The 18348-nt window shown below is 47.8% G+C and overlaps 1 protein-coding gene across 1 annotated transcript in view; it reads right to left on the reverse strand.

Moving 5' to 3' along the window:
• Positions 1–6725, reverse strand: part of TRIB3 (tribbles pseudokinase 3) — a 12114-nt gene extending 5389 nt beyond the window's left edge. The window contains exons 1-2 of the mRNA XM_058174642.1: positions 6524–6725; positions 1294–1578 (exon numbers count right to left, since the gene is read on the reverse strand). Of these exons, the coding sequence (XP_058030625.1) occupies positions 1294–1578 (285 nt within the window). The 5' untranslated portion in view covers positions 6524–6725. The remainder of the gene's footprint in view (positions 1–1293; positions 1579–6523) is intronic.
• Positions 6726–18348: the final 11623 nt, after the last annotated feature.

Consider the following 18348-nt stretch of genomic DNA (forward strand, 5'->3'; position numbering starts at 1 on the left):
ACAAAAAGACAGATGATATAGACATTAGATGATAGATAGATAGGATAGATAGACAGATAGACAGATGGATGAGAGCTGATAGATGGATGGATGGATAATTAGATGATAGATAGATAGATAGATAGATAGATAGATAGATAGATAGATAGATAGATAGATAGACAGACAGATAGACAGACAGACAGTCAGACAGATAGATTAGAGAAAGAGAGAAAGAGAAATGACAGAGTACCTCTTACCAAAATTTGTATGGCAACAGAACCGATATGTTTCTTTGCATTACAATAATAATTCTTTGAGGATAGTAACAGTCGAAGGGCAGATTCATAACTTGAAGTTTGCTAATTCTGAACATCTATCCTTAACATCACCTATTACCTACGCATAGGTGTGACTACTGTTTTCTCCTCCTTTGCTGAAATATATCTAAACGAACTGCTGTTAAATTGAGGACGACCTCTATTCTCTTTAGCACAGCCACGCCAGGAAGGGAAGACTAATTGCATGGCTGACCTAGTTTTCTCTATGTGATCTCATCGGTGCAAGGATCTTGTTCTCGATCTGTCACATTCAACAGCTAAACCTTACACACGTTTATTCTCTTCCCAGGTCTGCTTAGGATGGCTGGGGGATTCTGGGAATTGAAGTCCGCATGTTTTAAAGCGGCTGAGTTTGAGAAACACACTTCTAGACCAGGGGTCTCCAGCTTTGCTGGCTGGGGAATTCTGGGAGTTGAAGTCCGCCAGGCTTAAAGTGGCCAAGGTTGGAGACCCCTGGACTAGACTCAAGCTTTGCTGGCTGGGGGATTCTGGGAGTTGAAGTCCTCCGGGCTTAAAGTGGCCAAGGTTGGAGACCCCTGGACTAGACTCAAGCTTTGCTGGCTGGGGGATTCTGGGAGTTGAAGTCCTCCAGGCTTAAAGTGGCCAAGGTTGGAGACCCCTGGACTAGACTCAAGCTTTGCTGGCTGGGGGATTCTGGGAGTTGAAGTCCTCCAGGCTTAAAGTGGCCAAGGTTGGAGACCCCTGGACTAGACTCAAGCTTTGCTGGCTGGGGGATTCTGGGAGTTGAAGTCCTCCAGGCTTAAAGTGGCCAAGGTTGGAGACCCCTGGACTAGACTCAAGCTTTGCTGGCTGGGGGATTCTGGGAGTTGAAGTCCTCCAGGCTTAAAGTGGCCAAGGTTGGAGACCCCTGGACTAGACTCAAGCTTTGCTGGCTGGGGGATTTTGGGAGTTGAAGTCCTCCAGGCTTAAAGTGGCCAAGGTTGGAGACCCCTGTAGACCCACTATCTCATACCTTACAAGTGAGCTCTGCCTCGGTTTGTCTGTTCACAGCCCTGTAGGCGCATCCTCCTTCTGTGGGTTCCAGAAGGATGTAGGAGCCGATCTGAGTTATGGTCAAACCCTGATCTGCAGCAGGAGGGCACTGAGGCAGGGGCTGGAGGCAGGGTGATGGCCCCGGAAGCTTGTCCAGACGCGGGCGCTTGGGTGTCGAGCCGCCCGCTTTTGATGCTTTCTCACAACACAGTCGCCTTTTTGGCACGTGGCCCTCTGCGCGAGGCTTCGGCACCAAGAGGCTCATCTGGGAAGAGCACAGGAGAGAGGAAAGGGTTAAGGCAAAGGTGAAGTGTAGAATGTGTTAACTACCGGTTGTGTGTGCATGGCTTGGTTGGGGGGTGGTGGTAATGTGACTGGGTGGGCATGGCCAACTTTTTTTTTTTTACTTTTTACTTTTAAAAGCATTTTTTCTATAACCTCTTCAGGCGAAGAGGTTGTAAAAAAAATTCCTTCAGAATAGAATTTTTTTAGAAAAGAATTTAAAAGCCTGTGATGATCAGGCAACTCAGCTGGGATCGCCAGAGGGGGAAAAAAAGGCTTTTAAAGGGGTCTCACGATCCCAGCTGAGTTGCCTGATCGCCAGAACCTTTTAAAAGCATTTTTTTTACAACCTCTTCGGCTGGAGAGGTTGTAAAAAAATGCTTTTAAAAGGTTCTGGAATCGCCAGAGGAGCCTTTTAAAAGCTTTTTTTTTTTTTAACAACCTCTTCGGCCGAAGAGCTTGTAGAAAAAATGCTTTTAAAGGGTTCTGACGATCCCAGCTGAGCCGCACAATCATCAGAAGCTTTTTTTTTTAAACTTTTAAAAGCATTTTTTCAGCTGAAGGAAAAATGCTTTTAAAAGTAAAAAAAAAAAACCTCTGATGATCGTGCGGCTCAGCTGAGGCAGGGGGGCAGTGATTTTTGCTACCGGTTCTCCGAACCACCCACCGCCATCGCTACCGGATCAGGCGATCCGGTCCGAACCGGGAGCATTTCACCCCTGGGTTAAGGTCAGTTCAAGGCATTTTAGGTCAAAAAAAGTCATGGCTGGAAAGGATTCAGATCCCTTTCCAAGTTCTGTGCCTGGCCGTTGGGATTGTAATTGGAGCTTTCTTGCAGACGTTTCATGACTCAACTAGGTAACAGCATCAATGTAGAAGGGAGTGGGGTTTGCAGAGAAGAGGAGGAGGAAGAGGAGGAGGACTGTGGGGTTCTTGGTGCTCTCTGAGGTTTTCTTGCAGACATTTTATGACCAGAGGTGGTTTTCACATAATTTTACCGCCGGTTTGCCGTGGACTGAAAACGTGAGCGCGCCTTCCACGCAAGCACTTTGCTAACGTGCGCAGCTTGCACGCGGCTTAGAAAATACGGCATAGGGGCCTCTGTGGCTCAATTACTGCAGGTTCAAGTCCCACCAGGCCCAAGGTTGACTCAGCCTTCCATCCTTTATAAGATAGGTAAAATGAGGACCCAGATTGTTGGGGGCAATAAGTTGACTTTGTATAGAATATACAAATGGATGAAGACTATTGCTTGACATAGTGTAAGCCGCCCTGAGTCTTTGGAGAAGGGCGGGATATAAATGCAAAAAAAAATAGCGCCGGATCACCACTACCGATTCACCCAAAACCGGCTTAATACCACCACTGTTTATGACCCAACTAAGTAACAATATCAGTGCAGAAGGGAGTGGGGAGGAAGAGGAGGAGCAGGAGGAGGGTGTCCAAAGTCACGCAACAGCCGGGAAGGTTCGGCCGCAGGACGGGTCACCGTTGCAGCCACAGTGGCTGATGTAAAGACAGAGCAAGTTTCTCCTGGCATTGACTCAGGAGACTGAGCACAAGGCAAGCTCTCTTGCTTACAATCTCAGTCTGGATTTCCTGAACAATAGCCGCATTCTTTCAACGTTAACAAAAGAAAACGCTCGGACAATGATGACCCTTAAAAGACAACTGCTCTTCCCCATGTTGCCATAACACAGCGGTTCTCAACCTGTGGGTCGCGACCCCTTTGGGGGTCGAATGACGATTTTCCAGGGGTCGCCTAAGACCATCGGAAATATGGGAAGTATACTTGCGAGTCGAAGAATCGCACTCCAATGGTTGACTCCACAAGCCAGCTGCAGGCTCTTCAAATCGCGAGCCGAATTCGGTTTCAGGCGCGATGAATTAAAAAAGAGAGAAATCTTTGCTCTGATGTCTCCCTCTCAAGCCAGCTGCAATCACTCCCAATCGCTAGCCTAATCTGGCTTCAGGCGCCATAAACTTAATAGGGGAGGAGTCTCCGCTTTAATGCCTCTGTCCTCAAGGCAATCGCAAGCAGTTCAGATCGCTAGCCAAGACGGCTTCAGGCGCGATAAATTCAAAACGAAAATAATTTTATGGTTGGGGTCGCCACATCATGGGGAATTGTATTAAAGGGGTCGCAGCACTATAAAGGTTGAGAACCACTGCTACAATGTCTTCTAGCCCTCGGTGGTGGAGCCTGAAGTCCGTGTGTGAACAGCGTTACAGAACAACCGAATAGCAGAATCGGAAGGGACCTTGGAGGTCCTCTAGTCCAACCCCCTGTATCCTATAACAGGAGTCTCCAACCTTGGCAACTTTAAGACTTGTGGACTTCAACTCCCAGAGTTCCTCAGCCAGCCTCAAGTCTTAAAGTTGCCACGGTTGGAGACCCCTGCCTGTCCTATAATATTCCAGACCAGTGGCTGTCCAGTCCCTTCTTGAAAACCTCCAACTTCTAGTGGCAAGCAGTTCCACTGGTTAATTGTCCTCACTGTTAGGAAGTTTCTCTTTAATTCCAGGTTGCTTCTCCCCTCGATAAGTTTCTTGTTTTGCCTTCTGGTGTTTTGGAAAAATATTGCTTCTTGTTTTGCAATATTTCGTATTGGAAAATATTCTCACCCTTTTCATTACCCAAACTAGGTAACCTCATCGGTGCTACCTACGGTAGTTGGGTTACTTAATTTGGGTACTGAAACACCTGCCAAAAAACCAACCCACTCAAGAGAGCACCAAGGACCCCTTCCGGATTGCCCATTCAAAGTCGAAGCCCTGCCAAGACGCCAACTCAGGTGTCATTCTCCCTTGCCGCACACAGGTGAGTGAGTCACCCAGGACATGTTGCAAGAGGTTGGCAAAGCATCTCACCTTTGCTCACCTGTGGCAGAGTTCCTTCCTCACCCCCACGTGATCACCGACAAAAAAACCTCCAATCAACAGTGGCGCACGCAACAATGTTCCCCCTGCCTCATTTTTCTGTAGAAAGTCCCTGCACATCAGCAGCGGCTAATCTAAATGCAGCTAGTCCTCGATTTATAACAGTTCGTTTAGTGACTGTCTGAAAATGAAACGACAGTGTGGGGGAAAAAGTGACTTACGGCCATTTTTCACACTTACAGCCATTGCAGGATTCCCCCTGGTCACGTGATCGAAGTTCAAATGCTCGGGAACTGCCTCTTATTTATGACGGTTGCAGTGTCCCGGGGTTACGCGATCCCGTTTTACGACCTTCCGACAAGCCAAGTCAATGGGGAAGCCTGATTCACTTAGCGACCGTGTTTCTAACTTCACATCGGCAGCGATCCACTTAACGACCGTGGCAAGAAAGGTCGTAAAATGGGGCAAAACTCACTTAACCCTCTCATTTAGTGCAGACATTTAGGGGCTCCATTGTGGTCGTAAGTCGAGGACTACCTGTAACAGCAAATCATTTTATGGGGCGTTATTTCAAAGTTGCAGAACAGGTTCAATCCCTGTCTAGGGCGCCCTGAAAGCGCCAGATATAATATATAAAGTATATATTATACTATAGTATAATATATACTATATATTATACTATAGTATAATATATACTTTATATATATTTATTATATATATATATAATTTATATATATATATATATATATATATATATAGGTCTTTGGTTGTTCGGGTTTTCTCCCGTGTAAAATTGGAAGTGTCTTAGGCGTTTGACGAAGTCTCATTGTCATCTTCAGGCTTCAGCTGATGACGAATGAGACTTCGTCGGCGCCAAGACACTTCCAATTTTACGGGAGAAACCCAATAACCAAAGACCTATACAAACACCGTGAAAACCTCAGAAAACAAATATATATATATATATATATATATATATAGGTCTTTAGTTATTGGGTTTTCTCCATAAAATTGGAAGTGTCTTGGCGCTTTGAGTCTCATTCGTCATCTTCAGGCTTCAGCTTGTGCTTCTGGGAGCAATTTGCTCCCAGAAGCACGAAGCTGAAGCCTGAAGATGACGAATGAGACTTCGTCGAAACGTCGCCAAGACACTTCCAATTTTACGCGGGAGAAAACCCGAATAACCAAAGACCTACATACAAACACCCGTGAAGACCTCAGAAAACATATATATATAAAGGCCAGCTTGGCCTGGCCTTTGCCCTCTTCCCATGTGCCAAGTGCACAGGAGGGCGACTCCTTCACGGGCCACTCATGGGTGATGCATACATACTGAGCAATGCGCTGGAGCTGAATCAGCAACTCCCAATTCTTCCCTCCCTCCCACCATTGAAGCATTTGTGCCAGGAGGTGGCTCAGCCCCTTTCCCCCCCTAACCTGCCAACCTCCCGGACTCCAAATCCAGGCTGATTGAGGATTATGGGGCCTGTAGTCATCATCCTCTCTCCCCCCCCGCCCCCCCCCCGCCCCCGTCTGCACCTGTGGCACCTGGGGTAACTTTCCAAGGGCAGGGAGATATTATTATTTTTTTGCAAGGGTGGATTTCTGCCTCTCTCTCTTGAAACCCAGCCCCCCTCCCCTTCTGCTCCCCACTCCTCAATTCTTTCCCTCCCTTGCGTTTCTAATCTAGCCCCCCACCCCCCCCCAAAAAAACCCCCGCATCAACCTGCAATTCTGCGGGACTGAGAAAAGGGTCCTTACACTGCTTGGAGGCGGTGGGGAAAGGCGCCTCAATGAACAGGGGACCTCTGAGCATGGACAAAGGGCTCTATGGGGTGGGGGAGGGAGCCCCCCTTCCCCACCCCACCCACCCCGGAGATAGAGGTCTGGTGAAGTACCGGGCAGAGGGAGAATTGGGAGAAACCCCCCCCTCCCCAGTAGCTTGGAGGGGGTCCAACGCGTTGTCATGGCCCCCCCATCAGCATCAGCACCCCAGTTAGTCCACGACCCCCACCACCACCACCCGTTTCCCCCTCCCCTGCCCCTACCTTAGCGCCGGAGCCCTGCAGTGGGTAGGGGGCTTGCTCTGCCTTCTTCCTCCGCCCAGAGGAGCGACCCCCGGGAAAGACCCCTGGCCGGGGATGGTGGTGGTGGGGGGTCTCAGCGGCGGCTCGCGGCCATCCTCGCCGTTGCGACCGACCCCCGCGAGCGGCTTTGTCTGAGCTCCGCCGCCGCCGCCGCCGCCGCTCCTGGCCGAGCCGCGGGGATGATGTAACCCCACGACCGCGGCGGGGTTGGGCGGCTGGCAGCGCCGCCTTCCCTCCGCCTCCGGCTCCTCCTCGGCCGGCTGATGCGGCCGGCAGCGGGGATTGCAGCAGGAACGGCCGCCGGCTCCGCCTCGCCGATTGCAGCCCGATTGCGCCAGTGGCTTCGCTGCGCTGCGGGGGACGCTTTGCAAAGGGCAGCCTCGCCGACTCCCATCATCCCCAGGCGGCAGGGCTCTCTGCGGGCGATGGGAGTTGGAGTCCCACGACCCTGGCCATTGGGGGCTGTTGCGATGGGACTCGGAGTCCTAAGACCCTGACCATTGGGGGCTGTTGCGATGGGATTTGGAGTCCTAAGACTCTGGCCATTGGGGGCTGTTGCGATGGGACTCGGAGTCCTAAGACCCTGACCATTGGGGGCTGTTGAGATGGGATTTTGAGTCCTAAGACTCTGGCCATTGGGGGCTGTTGAGATGGGATTTTGAGTCCTAAGACCCTGGCCATTGGGGGCTGTTGAGATGGGACTCGGAGTCCTAAGACCCTGGCCATTGGGGGCTGTTGCGATGCGACTTGGAGTCCTAAGACCTTGACCATTGGGGGCTGTTGAGATGGGATTTTGAGTCCTAAGACCCTGGCCATTGGGGGCTGTTGAGATGGGACTCAGAGTCCTAAGACCCTGGCCATTGGGGGCAGTTGAGATGGGATTTTGAGTCCTAAGATCCTGGCCATTGGGGGCTGTTGGGATGGGATTTGGAGTCCTAAGACCCTGGCCATTGGGGGCTGTTGCGATGGGACTCGGAGTCCTAAGACCCTGACCATTGGGGGCTGTTGAGATGGGATTTTGAGTCCTAAGACTCTGGCCATTGGGGGCTGTTGAGATGGGATTTTGAGTCCTAAGACCCTGGCCATTGGGGGCTGTTGAGATGGGACTCGGAGTCCTAAGACCCTGGCCATTGGGGGCTGTTGAGATGGGACTCGGAGTCCTAAGACCCTGGCCATTGGGGGCTGTTGGGATGCGACTCGGAGTCCTAAGACCCTGGCCATTGGGGGCTGTTGAGATGGGATTTTGAGTCCTAAGACTCTGGCCATTGGGGGCTGTTGAGATGGGATTTTGAGTCCTAAGACCCTGGCCATTGGGGGCTGTTGAGATGGGATTTGGAGTCCTAAGACCCTGGCCATTGGGGGCTGTTGAGATGGGATTTGGAGTCCTAAGACCCTGGCCATTGGGGGCTGTTGGGATGGGATTTGGAGTCCTAAGACCCTGGCCATTGGGGGCTGTTGAGATGGGATTTTGAGTCCTAAGACCCTGGCCATTGGGGGCTGTTGAGATGGGACTCGGAGTCCTAAGACCCTGGCCATTGGGGGCTGTTGGGATGCGACTCGGAGTCCTAAGACCCTGGCCATTGGGGGCTGTTGAGATGGGATTTGGAGTCCTAAGACCCTGGCCATTGGGGGCTGTTGAGATGGGATTTTGAGTCCTAAGACTCTGGCCATTGGGGGCTGTTGAGATGGGATTTTGAGTCCTAAGACTCTGGCCATTGGGGGCAGTTGAGATGGGATTTTGAGTCCTAAGACCCTGGCCATTGGGGGCTGTTGAGATGGGACTCGGAGTCCTGAGACACGGGCCATTGGGGGCTGTTGGGATGCGACTTGGAGTCCTAAGACCTTGACCATTGGGGGCTGTTGAGATGGGATTTTGAGTCCTAAGACCCTGGCCATTGGGGGCTGTTGAGATGGGACTCGGAGTCCTAAGACCCTGGCCATTGGGGGCTGTTGAGATGGGACTCGGAGTCCTAAGACCCTGGCCATTGGGGGCTATTGAGATGGGACTCGGAGTCCTAAGACCCTAGCAATTGGGGGCTGTTGAGATGGGACTCAGAGTCCTAAGACCCTGGCCATTGGGGGCTGTTGAGATGGGATTTTGAGTCCTAAGACCCTGGCCATTGGGGGCTGTTGAGATGGGACTCGGAGTCCTAAGACCCTGGCCATTGTGGGCTGTTGAGATGGGATTTTGAGTCCTAAGACCCTGGCCATTGGGGGCTGTTGAGATGGGACTCAAGAGTCCTAAGACCCTGGCCATTGGGAGTTGAAGTCCACAAGTCTTAAAGTTGCCAAGGTTGGAGACCCCTGGACTAGCTGACCTATAGGTCCCTTTCAACTCTATTCCGATTCTAAATTCTAAGTCACTCGTAGCTCCATTGGTGTTATTCCCCCTGGTGGGGAAGGTCTCAATCCGGAGCGAGGGGGGGGAAATCTGTTATTGTCCCCCATTTCCTTGGGAGGAAACTGGGAGTCCAGCAGGGACAGGCCACGGAAATAACTGTGGCCGGAGACGAATTGGCACCAGGATAGCAAATGTGCCAATCTAGCTCTTTGCTGGCTCCAGGATGGGTGGAGAACAGTTCAACTCAGCAGGGACGGGGGGGGGGGGAGGAGGGGGGGGGAACAGCCCTTCAGTTCTTCACTGATCTGGCTTACTTTTTAAAATTAAAAGTTCCCAAATCCACGGGCTGAAAACCCCACTTTTAAAAATAAAATACTGGACATTCAGACGTTGCTTCCAGAAATGATGTATGGATTTTCCTGCCTTGGGCAAGGGGGTGGACTAGAAGTCCTCTGAGGTCCCTTCCAGCCCTGGGATTCCCTATTCTGTGTTCTAAAGCAGCAGTTCCCAATCATTCCGGCTTGCTTGGAAGGTGGGGGGCAGAGAAGAGGGGATCAGGGGTGAAGTCCCGCAGGTTCTGGAGAACCAGTAGCAGAAATTTTGAGTAGTTCGGAGAACCAACAAATACTGGATGGCTCCAGAATGGGGTAGGAATGGAGAGTTTGCAGTATCCTTCCCCTGCCACGCCCACCAAGCCACGCCCACCAAGCCATACCATACCTGGCAAGCCACGCCCACAGAACCGGTAGTAAAAAAAATTGAAACCCACCACTGCCCTGTACCATTTTTATTTATTTATTTATTTATTCGTATTTGTATACCGCCCTATCTCCCGAAGGACTCAGGGCGGTTCACAGGCAAATAAAAACATTTATGTACAGTATAAGATAACCATAAAAAAACTTATTCTAAAAGCCAAATTATTAAAAAATAATAAAAATATTAAAACCAATTTAAAATTTAAAACCAATTTAAAATTTAAAACCAATTTAAATTTCAGACAAATGGTTGTCCATCTCTTCTTGAAAACCTCCAGAGATGGAGAACTCACAACTTCTGGTGGCAAGCAGTTTCACTGGTTAATTGTCCTCACTGCTAGAAAGTTTCTCCTTAGTTCCAGGTTGTTTTTCTCCTTCATTAGTTTCCATCTATTGTTTCTTTGGAAAATAGGCTGACCCCACCCCCTCCTCTTTGGAGCAGCCCCTCAAATGCTGGAAGACTGCTATCATGTCCCCCCTTAGTCCTTCTTTTCTCTCGACTGGCCAAACCCAAATCCCGCAGCAGTTCTTCATATGTTTTTGTCTCCAGGCCTTTAATCATCTTAGTTGCTCTTCTCTGCACTTGGTCCAAACTCTCAACAACTTTTTTTTTTTTTTGCAATGCGGTGACCAACACTTGCTTTATAAAACGGTACTAATACTTCATATTGTTGCAGGAATAACGAGACTCAGACCTTGGAATCAAAGGAGCTGTATTTGCGCAAAAAAGGTTCAGAGCAATTTTAACTGTACGCTGATGATACTCAGCTGTACTTTTCCACACCGGGCCACCCCAACGAAGCTATCGAAGTGCTGTCCCGGTGTCTGGAGGCCGTACGGGTCTGGATGGGGAGAAACAGGCTCAAGCTCAATCCCTCCAAGACAGAGTGGCTGTGGATGCCGGCACCCCGGTACAGTCAGCTGCAGCCGCGGCTGACTGTTGGGGGCGAGTCATTGGCCCCAATGGAGAGGGTGCGCAACTTGGGCGTTCTCCTGGATGGACGGCTGTCTTTTGAAGACCATTTGACGGCCGTCTCCAGGAGAGCTTTTTACCAGGTTCGCCTTGGTTCGCCAGTTGCGCCCCTTTCTAGACCGGGATGCCCTATGCATGGTCACTCATGCTCTCGTGACATCTCGTCTGGATTACTGCAATGCTCTCTACATGGGGCTCCCCTTGAAGAGCACCCGGAGGCTCCAGTTGGTCCAAAATGCGGCTGCGCGGGTGATAGAGGGAGCCCCTTGTGGCTCCCATGTGACACCTCTCCTGCGCAGACTGCACTGGCTACCTGTGGCCTTTCGGGTGCGCTTCAAGGTTTTGGTAACTATCTTCAAAGCGCTCCATGGCATAGGGCCGGGTTACCTACGGGACCGTCTGCTGCCACCGATTGCCTCCCACCGACCCGTGCGCTCTCACAGAGAGGGACTCCTCAGGGTGCTGTCAGCGAGGCAGTGCCGACTGGCGACACCCAGGGGAAGGGCCTTTTCTGTGGGGGCCTCCACCCTCTGGAACGAATTTCCCCCAGGACTCCGCCAACTTCCTGACCTTCGAACCTTTCGCCGTGAGCTTAAGACACATCTATTTATTTGCGCAGGACTGGACTAGAATTTTAAATTTTAAATTTGGTTTTAACGGGGTTTTATTATTTTTATCGCAATTTTTTAATATTCGGCCTTATTTAATAAGTTTTTTAATTGGTGTTTTATTTTGTATTTATATGTATGTTTTTATTAGGCTGTAAACCGCCCTGAGTCCCCCGGGAGATAGGGCGGTATAAAAATGCGATTAAATAAATAAATAAATAAATAGCCATAGCAACATCCGAACCGCTTCCTTATGGACAAACAAGCACTTATAAACTGTCGTGTCCCCCTCCCCCTCCGATGACTGGGTCTAGGAAGTCCATATCAAGCGTGGCCACGAAGCCTCTGCAGCTTTGCCAAATTCCTTTCAGATTTCTCAGGGCAGGCGGGAATCCAAGTTGTGACTTCAGCAAACTAAAGGAGACTTTGCTTGACTCAAAGTTGCTTGACTCAAGCTGATCCTTTATATAGGCTGTGGGGTGTGGCTCCATGACTCAGCACTTATCCAGGCCTGCCCCTCCCTTCCTTCTGCTGAAGTCGCCTCTCAGATCTCCGGAAGCGGGGATCCATCCACTGTGAATTTCCTTCCTCTGGATCTGCTGCCGGTAATTCCAGCACGTGGCTGGCTCCCTGCTCAAACGCTGTAGGAGTGAGGTTTGTTTGTTCATTCCTGACATTCTGTCCGGGCATGGGGCCAAGGCTGGGGGCTGGAGGCTGGCGGCCCCCAGGGGAAGGGCCTTCTCTGTTGGAGCACCCACCCTCTGGAACGAACTTCCCCCCGGTTTACGCCAATTACCTGACCTTCGGACCTTTCGCCATGAATTGAAAACATACCTGTTTATCCAAGCGGGACTGGCTTGATTTTTAAATTTTCAAATTTCTGGTTTTTTAATAATTTTAGATTGGGGTATTTTAATATAGGTCAATTTGACGGTTTTAATTTTTGGCCATCTTTGAATATGTATTTTAATTGTTATTTTAATTTTGTATATTATTGTTTTAATCTGGCTGTACACTGCCCTGAGTCCTTCGGGAGAAGGGCGATATAAAAATCTAAATAAACTAAACTAAACAGGCCATTCCTCTTCATTATCAGACTCTGAATCTGATAGCAGGCCCGGGAGGCGACAGGAGGGGCCCGGCTGAGGAGAGGAGGGAGGACGAAGCACAACATATACTTTTCAAAACTAGTGAAACATGGAAATACAGCATATCAGCATTGATTGGTTATTGCTTTTTGTCAGTGGTGGGATTAAAGTAATTTAACAACCAGTTCTCTGCCCTAATGATTTCTTCCAACAACCAGTTTGCCAAACTGCTCAGAAAGTTAACAACCGGTTCTCCCGAAGTGGTGCGAACTGGCTGAATCCCACCACTGCTTTTTGTGCAGCTAGATATCTTGCCCCCACCCCACCTCCAGGATGAGGTTACAGGTTTCTTGCAAGCATTACCTACGTTTAATCTTGCAGCTACCTCAATGCTGGCACAACTTGTGAAATCGAGGTTTGACATTTTCCATTCTCTTCACACATTTCTGTAATCTAAAGAGCAATCTTTTTTGACCTACTTTTGTACCCTGCTATCATATGATTTTGATTCTATTAGCTTTTTTGGCTAATGCAAACTCATGTTTAAGTGATCGTCTATTCGGATTCTTCTCCTTTGCTCTTTTTCCAGAGTCTCGACATTTTTTTTTATGTTGTGCTAACCAAAACTGGATGTGATAATACATGCATTGGGCGTGCAACTGCTTGGATTTAGTCACGTTATGGAGCTTTGGGTCCTCCCTGCCTGCAATTCTCGCTGGCAACTTCAGCCACTCATGGATGCTGCCAACCCAGCAGTTCTACCGTTGATAGAAAAGCAGGTTGCCTCCTCCTTTCTTGTGCCCCAAGAAGCCTTTAGAATAGAATAGAATAGAATAGAATAGAATAGAATAGAATAGAATAGAATAGAATTTTTTATTGGCCAAGTGTGATTGGACACAAGGAATTTGTCTTGGTGCATATGCTCTCAGTGTACATAAAAGAAAAGATACGTTCATCAAGGTACAACATTTACAACACAATTGATGGTCAATATATCAATATAAATCATAAGGATTGCCAGCAACAAAGTTACATTCATACAGTCATAAGTGGAAAGAGATTGGTGATGGGAACGATGAGAAGATTAATAGTAGTGCAGATTCAGTAAATAGTTTGACAGTGCTGAGGGAATTATTTGTTTAGCAGAGTGATGCCCTTTGGGAAAAAACTCTTCTTGTGTCTAGTTGTTCTGTTGTGCAGTGCTCTATAGCGTCGTTTTGAGGGTAGGAGTTGAAACAGTTTATGTCCTGGATGTGAAGGATCTATAAATATTTTCATGGCCCTCTTCTTGATTCGTGCAGTATACAGGTCCTCAATGGAAGGCAGGTTGCTAGCCATTATTTTTTCTGCAGTTCTAATTATCCTCTGAAGTCTGTGTTTTTCTTGTTGGGTTGCAGAACCGAACCAGACAGTTATAGAGGTGCAAATGACAGACTCAGTAATTCCTCTGTAGAATTGGATCAGCAGCTCCTTGGGCAGTTTGAGCTTACTGAGTTTCTTTGTTGTCCTTTTTTAATGATGTTTTTGATGTTAGCTGTCCATTTTAGATCTTGCGATATGATAGAACCTAGAAATTTGAAGGTTTCTACTGTTGATACTGTGTTGTCTAGTATTGTGAGAGGTGGAAGTATGGAAGGGTTTCTCCTAAAGTCTACCACCATTTCTACGGTTTTGAGTGTGTTCAGTTCCAGATTGTTTCGGTCGCACTTTAAGACAGGGGTTCCCAAACTTTTCTATATCCTGCATGCATCCTAGAATGCTTCTGATATATTTTTGCACCTCTTTTTTAAAAAAAAAATTAAGTAATTACCGTATTTTTCAGAGTTTAAGATGCACTTCTCCCCACCCTAAAAGCAGGTGAAAAATTTGGCAGGTCTTATAGACTGAATACAGGCCCATTTTTGGGCTCCCAAACCCTCTGCATGTCACGTATTTGCCCTCCCTGCCCCCAGAAGCACTCTGCAGTGCTCCGCACGGCCTGTTTGCACCAAAAATGGGCACATTTTTTGGCTCCTGAACCAGGGGTGAAATCCAGCAGGTTCTAACAGATTCTGGAGAACTGGTGGTGGAAATTTTGAGTAGTTTGGAGAACCGGCAAATACCACCTCTGGCTGGCCCCAGAGTGGGGAGGGAATGGGGATTTTGCAATATCCTTCCCCCAGGATTAGGGAGGGAATGGGGATTTTGCAGTATCTTTCCCCTGCCATGCCCACCAAGCCATACCCACAGAACCGGTAGGGAAAATTTTTGGATTTCACCCCTGTTCTGAACCTTCCGCGCCTCTTGTTTTCTCCCTCCCCAGCCCCCAAAAGCAATCTGCAGGACAAAAATGAGCCCGTCTTTGGAGAAAACAGGACATGCGGAGCACTGCAGAGTGCTTCAGTGGACTGGGAAGGGCCAAAATGTGACGCACGGAGGCCAAAAACTAATTTTTTTTCTTGTTTTCCTCCTGTAAATCCGAAAAATACGGTATATGGATATAATTATATGGTAAAGATTTCCCTCGCACATAGGTCGTTCCTGACTCTAGGGGCGGTGCTCATCTCCATTTCAAAGCCAAAGAGCCAGCGTTGTCTGAAGACATCTCCGTAGTCATGTGGCCGGCATGACTAAACACCAAAGGCGCATGGAACACTGTTACCTTCCCACCAAAGGTGGTCCCTATTTTCTACTTGCATTTTTTTAAGTGCTTTCGAACTGCTAGGTTGGCAGAAGCTGGGACAAGGAACAGGAGCTCACCCTGTTACGCGGCACTAGGGATTTGCACCGCTGAACTGCCGACCTTTCAATCCACAAGCACAGCATCTTACCCACTAAGCCACCACGTCCCTTGGATATAATTATACATATACGCTATAGTTTTGAAACCTCTAAACTGAAGTTTAGGGTAGGTAAATGAGGACCCAGATTGTTGGGGGCAATAAAAGTTGACTTTGTATATAATATGCAAATGGATGAAGACTATTGCTAACATAGTGTAAGCCGCCCTGAGTCTTCGAAGAAGGGCGGGATATAAATTCAAATTAAAAAAAAAAGTTTTTGCACCCCCTGGAATATCGTCTCCCATCCCCAAAAAATAGGGCGAGCAGCCCTGGTTGGGAACCCCTGTTTTAAGAGAAGCATTTCCGTCCAGAATTAGCCAGCGGACGTGGCCTCCGCTACTTCGCTGACCTCGGAGTGTGGGAAAAACCAGAAAAGTTGAACAGTTTTTCAGGAAATGCGGGTCAGCTGAAATGGGAAACGGATGAACGTCCTGTCAAGAGTTGCTGCATTTGGGATTTCAAGCGAATTTCCTCGAACGCATCCCAGTCCCGTGATCTCCTGTTGCCAAATGCAATGCAGGTCATCCTCGACTTACGACCACAACGGAGCCCCAGATTGCTGTTGTTCAGGGAGACATTGGTTAAGTGAGTTTCGCTCCATTTTTACGACCTTTCTTGCCACAGCTATTCAGTTAGAATAGAATAGAATAGAATAGAGTAGAGTAGAATAGAATAGAATAGAATAGAATAGAATAGAATAGAATAGAATAGAATGGAATGGAATGGAATGGAATGGAATGGAATGGAATTTTTATTGGCCAAGTGTGATTGGACACACAAGGAACTTTTCTTGGTGCATACGCTCTCAGTGTACATAAAAGAAAAGATACCTTCATCAAGAATTATAAGGGACGACATTTAACGATAGTCATAGGCTACAAATAAGCAATCATATATATATAGAATATAGAATAGAATAGAATAGAATAGAATAGAATAGAATAGAATAGAATAGAATAGAATAGAATAGAATAGAATAGAATTTTTTTATTGGCCAAGTGTGATCGGACACACAAGGAATTTGTCTTTGGTGCATAGGCTCTCAGTGTACATAAAAGAAAAGATACCTTCATCAAGAATCATAAGGGATGACACTTAATGATAGTCATAGGCTACAAATAAGCAATCATATATATATAGAATATAGAACAGAACAGAACAGAATAGAATAGAATAGGACAGGATAGGATAGGATAGGATAGGATAGGATAGGATAGGATTTTTTTATTGGCCAAGTGTGATTGGACACACAAGGAATTTGTCTTGGTGCATATGTTCTCAGTGTACATAAAAGAAAAGATACCTTCATCAAGGTATTATTAAGTTCGTAATATGGTTATTAAGTGAATCTGGCTCCCCCGTTGATTTTGCTCGTCAGAAGGCTGCAAAAGGGGCTCACGTGACCTTGGGACACAGCGGCGGTCCTAAGTAAGAACTAGTTGCCGAGTATTCTGAATTTTGATCAGAGGATCATGGGGATGGTTCAAAAGGTTGCATGAAAAACGGTCACGTCACATTTTTTCAGTGCAATTTTAAATCCGAACGGTCACTAAAGGAACTGTTGTAAGTTAAGGACTACCTGGTAAGTCCTCGACTTACGGCCACGATTGAGCATACCATTTCTGTCGCTAAGCAAGGCAGTTGTGAATTTTGCCCCATTTTGCACCCTTTCTTGCCACGGTCGTTTAAGCCAGGGGTCTGCAAACTTGGCTGTTTTAAGACTTGTGGACTTCAACTCCCAGAGTTCCTCAGCCAGCAAAGCTGGCTGAGAAACTCTGGGAGTTGAAGTCCACAAGTCTTAAAACGGCCAAGTTTGCAGACCCCTGGACCTCTGGGAGTTGAAGTCCACAAGTCTTAAAACGGCCAAGTTTGCAGACCCCTGGACCTCTGGGAGTTGAAGTCCACAAGTCTTAAAACGGCCAAGTTTGCAGACCCCTGGTTTAAGCGAATCTGGCTCCCTTATTGACTTTTGCTTGTCAGAAGGTCACAAAAGGGAATGACACCCCCCCCTCCCCACGACACTGCCACCGTCGTAAATAGGAGTCAGTTTCCGAGCGTCCGAATTTTTGATCACGTGACCGCGGGGAGACCTCAACAGTCGTAAGTGTGAAAAACAGGTCGTAAGTCACTTTTTTTCCCCCAGTAACTTTGGTCACTAAACGAATGGTTGTAAATAGAGGACTATTTTTACAGGAGCGAGGTAGGCTTTTTATACGCCGGGCAGAAGGGAGGAAGGTCAGGAAATATTTGGGTGGCCATCTGATTGCCGGATTTTGCAAGTGGGTTTCTGTAGCAAGGGGTCTGCATTGTTTCTCTATCATATATGTGGGTATAATATGTGTAATTCTGAATTTATTCTGTCGTGGTTATGTAGTGTATATTGGAGGTGGTGATCCTTTGAGAGCTGTATGCAATGAAAGGCTCATTCGGGTCAGCCTACCTCAAAGGGTTGTTGTGGGAATAACAGGAAGGGACATCCAGGCACACTCCGGACTGCTCTGGAATTCTTTTTTATTATTATTATTTATTTTTATTTGTCACAACATTATATACAGGAACATATGTTGAAAGGAAACAATAGGAGAGGAACGGTAGGCACTTTTGTGCACTTATGCACTCCTCCCACACCAAGTCATGATTAATCCCAGCAAATGCACTCATTTCAGTCTTTTATTATTTTAAATTAGTCTCTTCATTCAAGCAGATGACCACATGAAGGGAGAAAGCTTTTACACAGCTGCCCCTCCCCTGTGTCTCTGATGGTCTTTCCCGCTATGGAGTTAAAAAGCTCTTCACCCCCCTCCTCGAGTCAGCAAATGGTACAGCCTGAAAGTTGGCTGCCTCGGCAGCTGATGCTCCTCCCACCTCCATTTGTCTCTGTCAAATGGCCTCTTCCTCATTGGTGCATCCGCTGCTCGTGATTGGTTTCTCCGCTGGCTTCATTGCCCGCCTCCTTCTGCTCACACACCCCCAATCAGTAAGAAGATACCTGCCAATCAGGGCACTGCAATAATAAAGGGGAGGATCTTTCTGCTTGGTTCCGCCCCACTTTGGGCCTCTCCCAAGTTAAAACAAGGGGGAATAGAAGGAAGATACCAAAGTAGATAGACCCTGCCTTCGCTTTGCAAATAGACAGTCCTCGACTTACGACTACAATGGGATCCAGAATTTCAGCTGCTAAGCAAAGTGGCTGTTA

The sequence above is a fragment of the Ahaetulla prasina genome, chromosome 3, assembly GCF_028640845.1.
Source record: "Ahaetulla prasina isolate Xishuangbanna chromosome 3, ASM2864084v1, whole genome shotgun sequence".
NCBI lineage: Eukaryota > Metazoa > Chordata > Lepidosauria > Squamata > Colubridae > Ahaetulla > Ahaetulla prasina.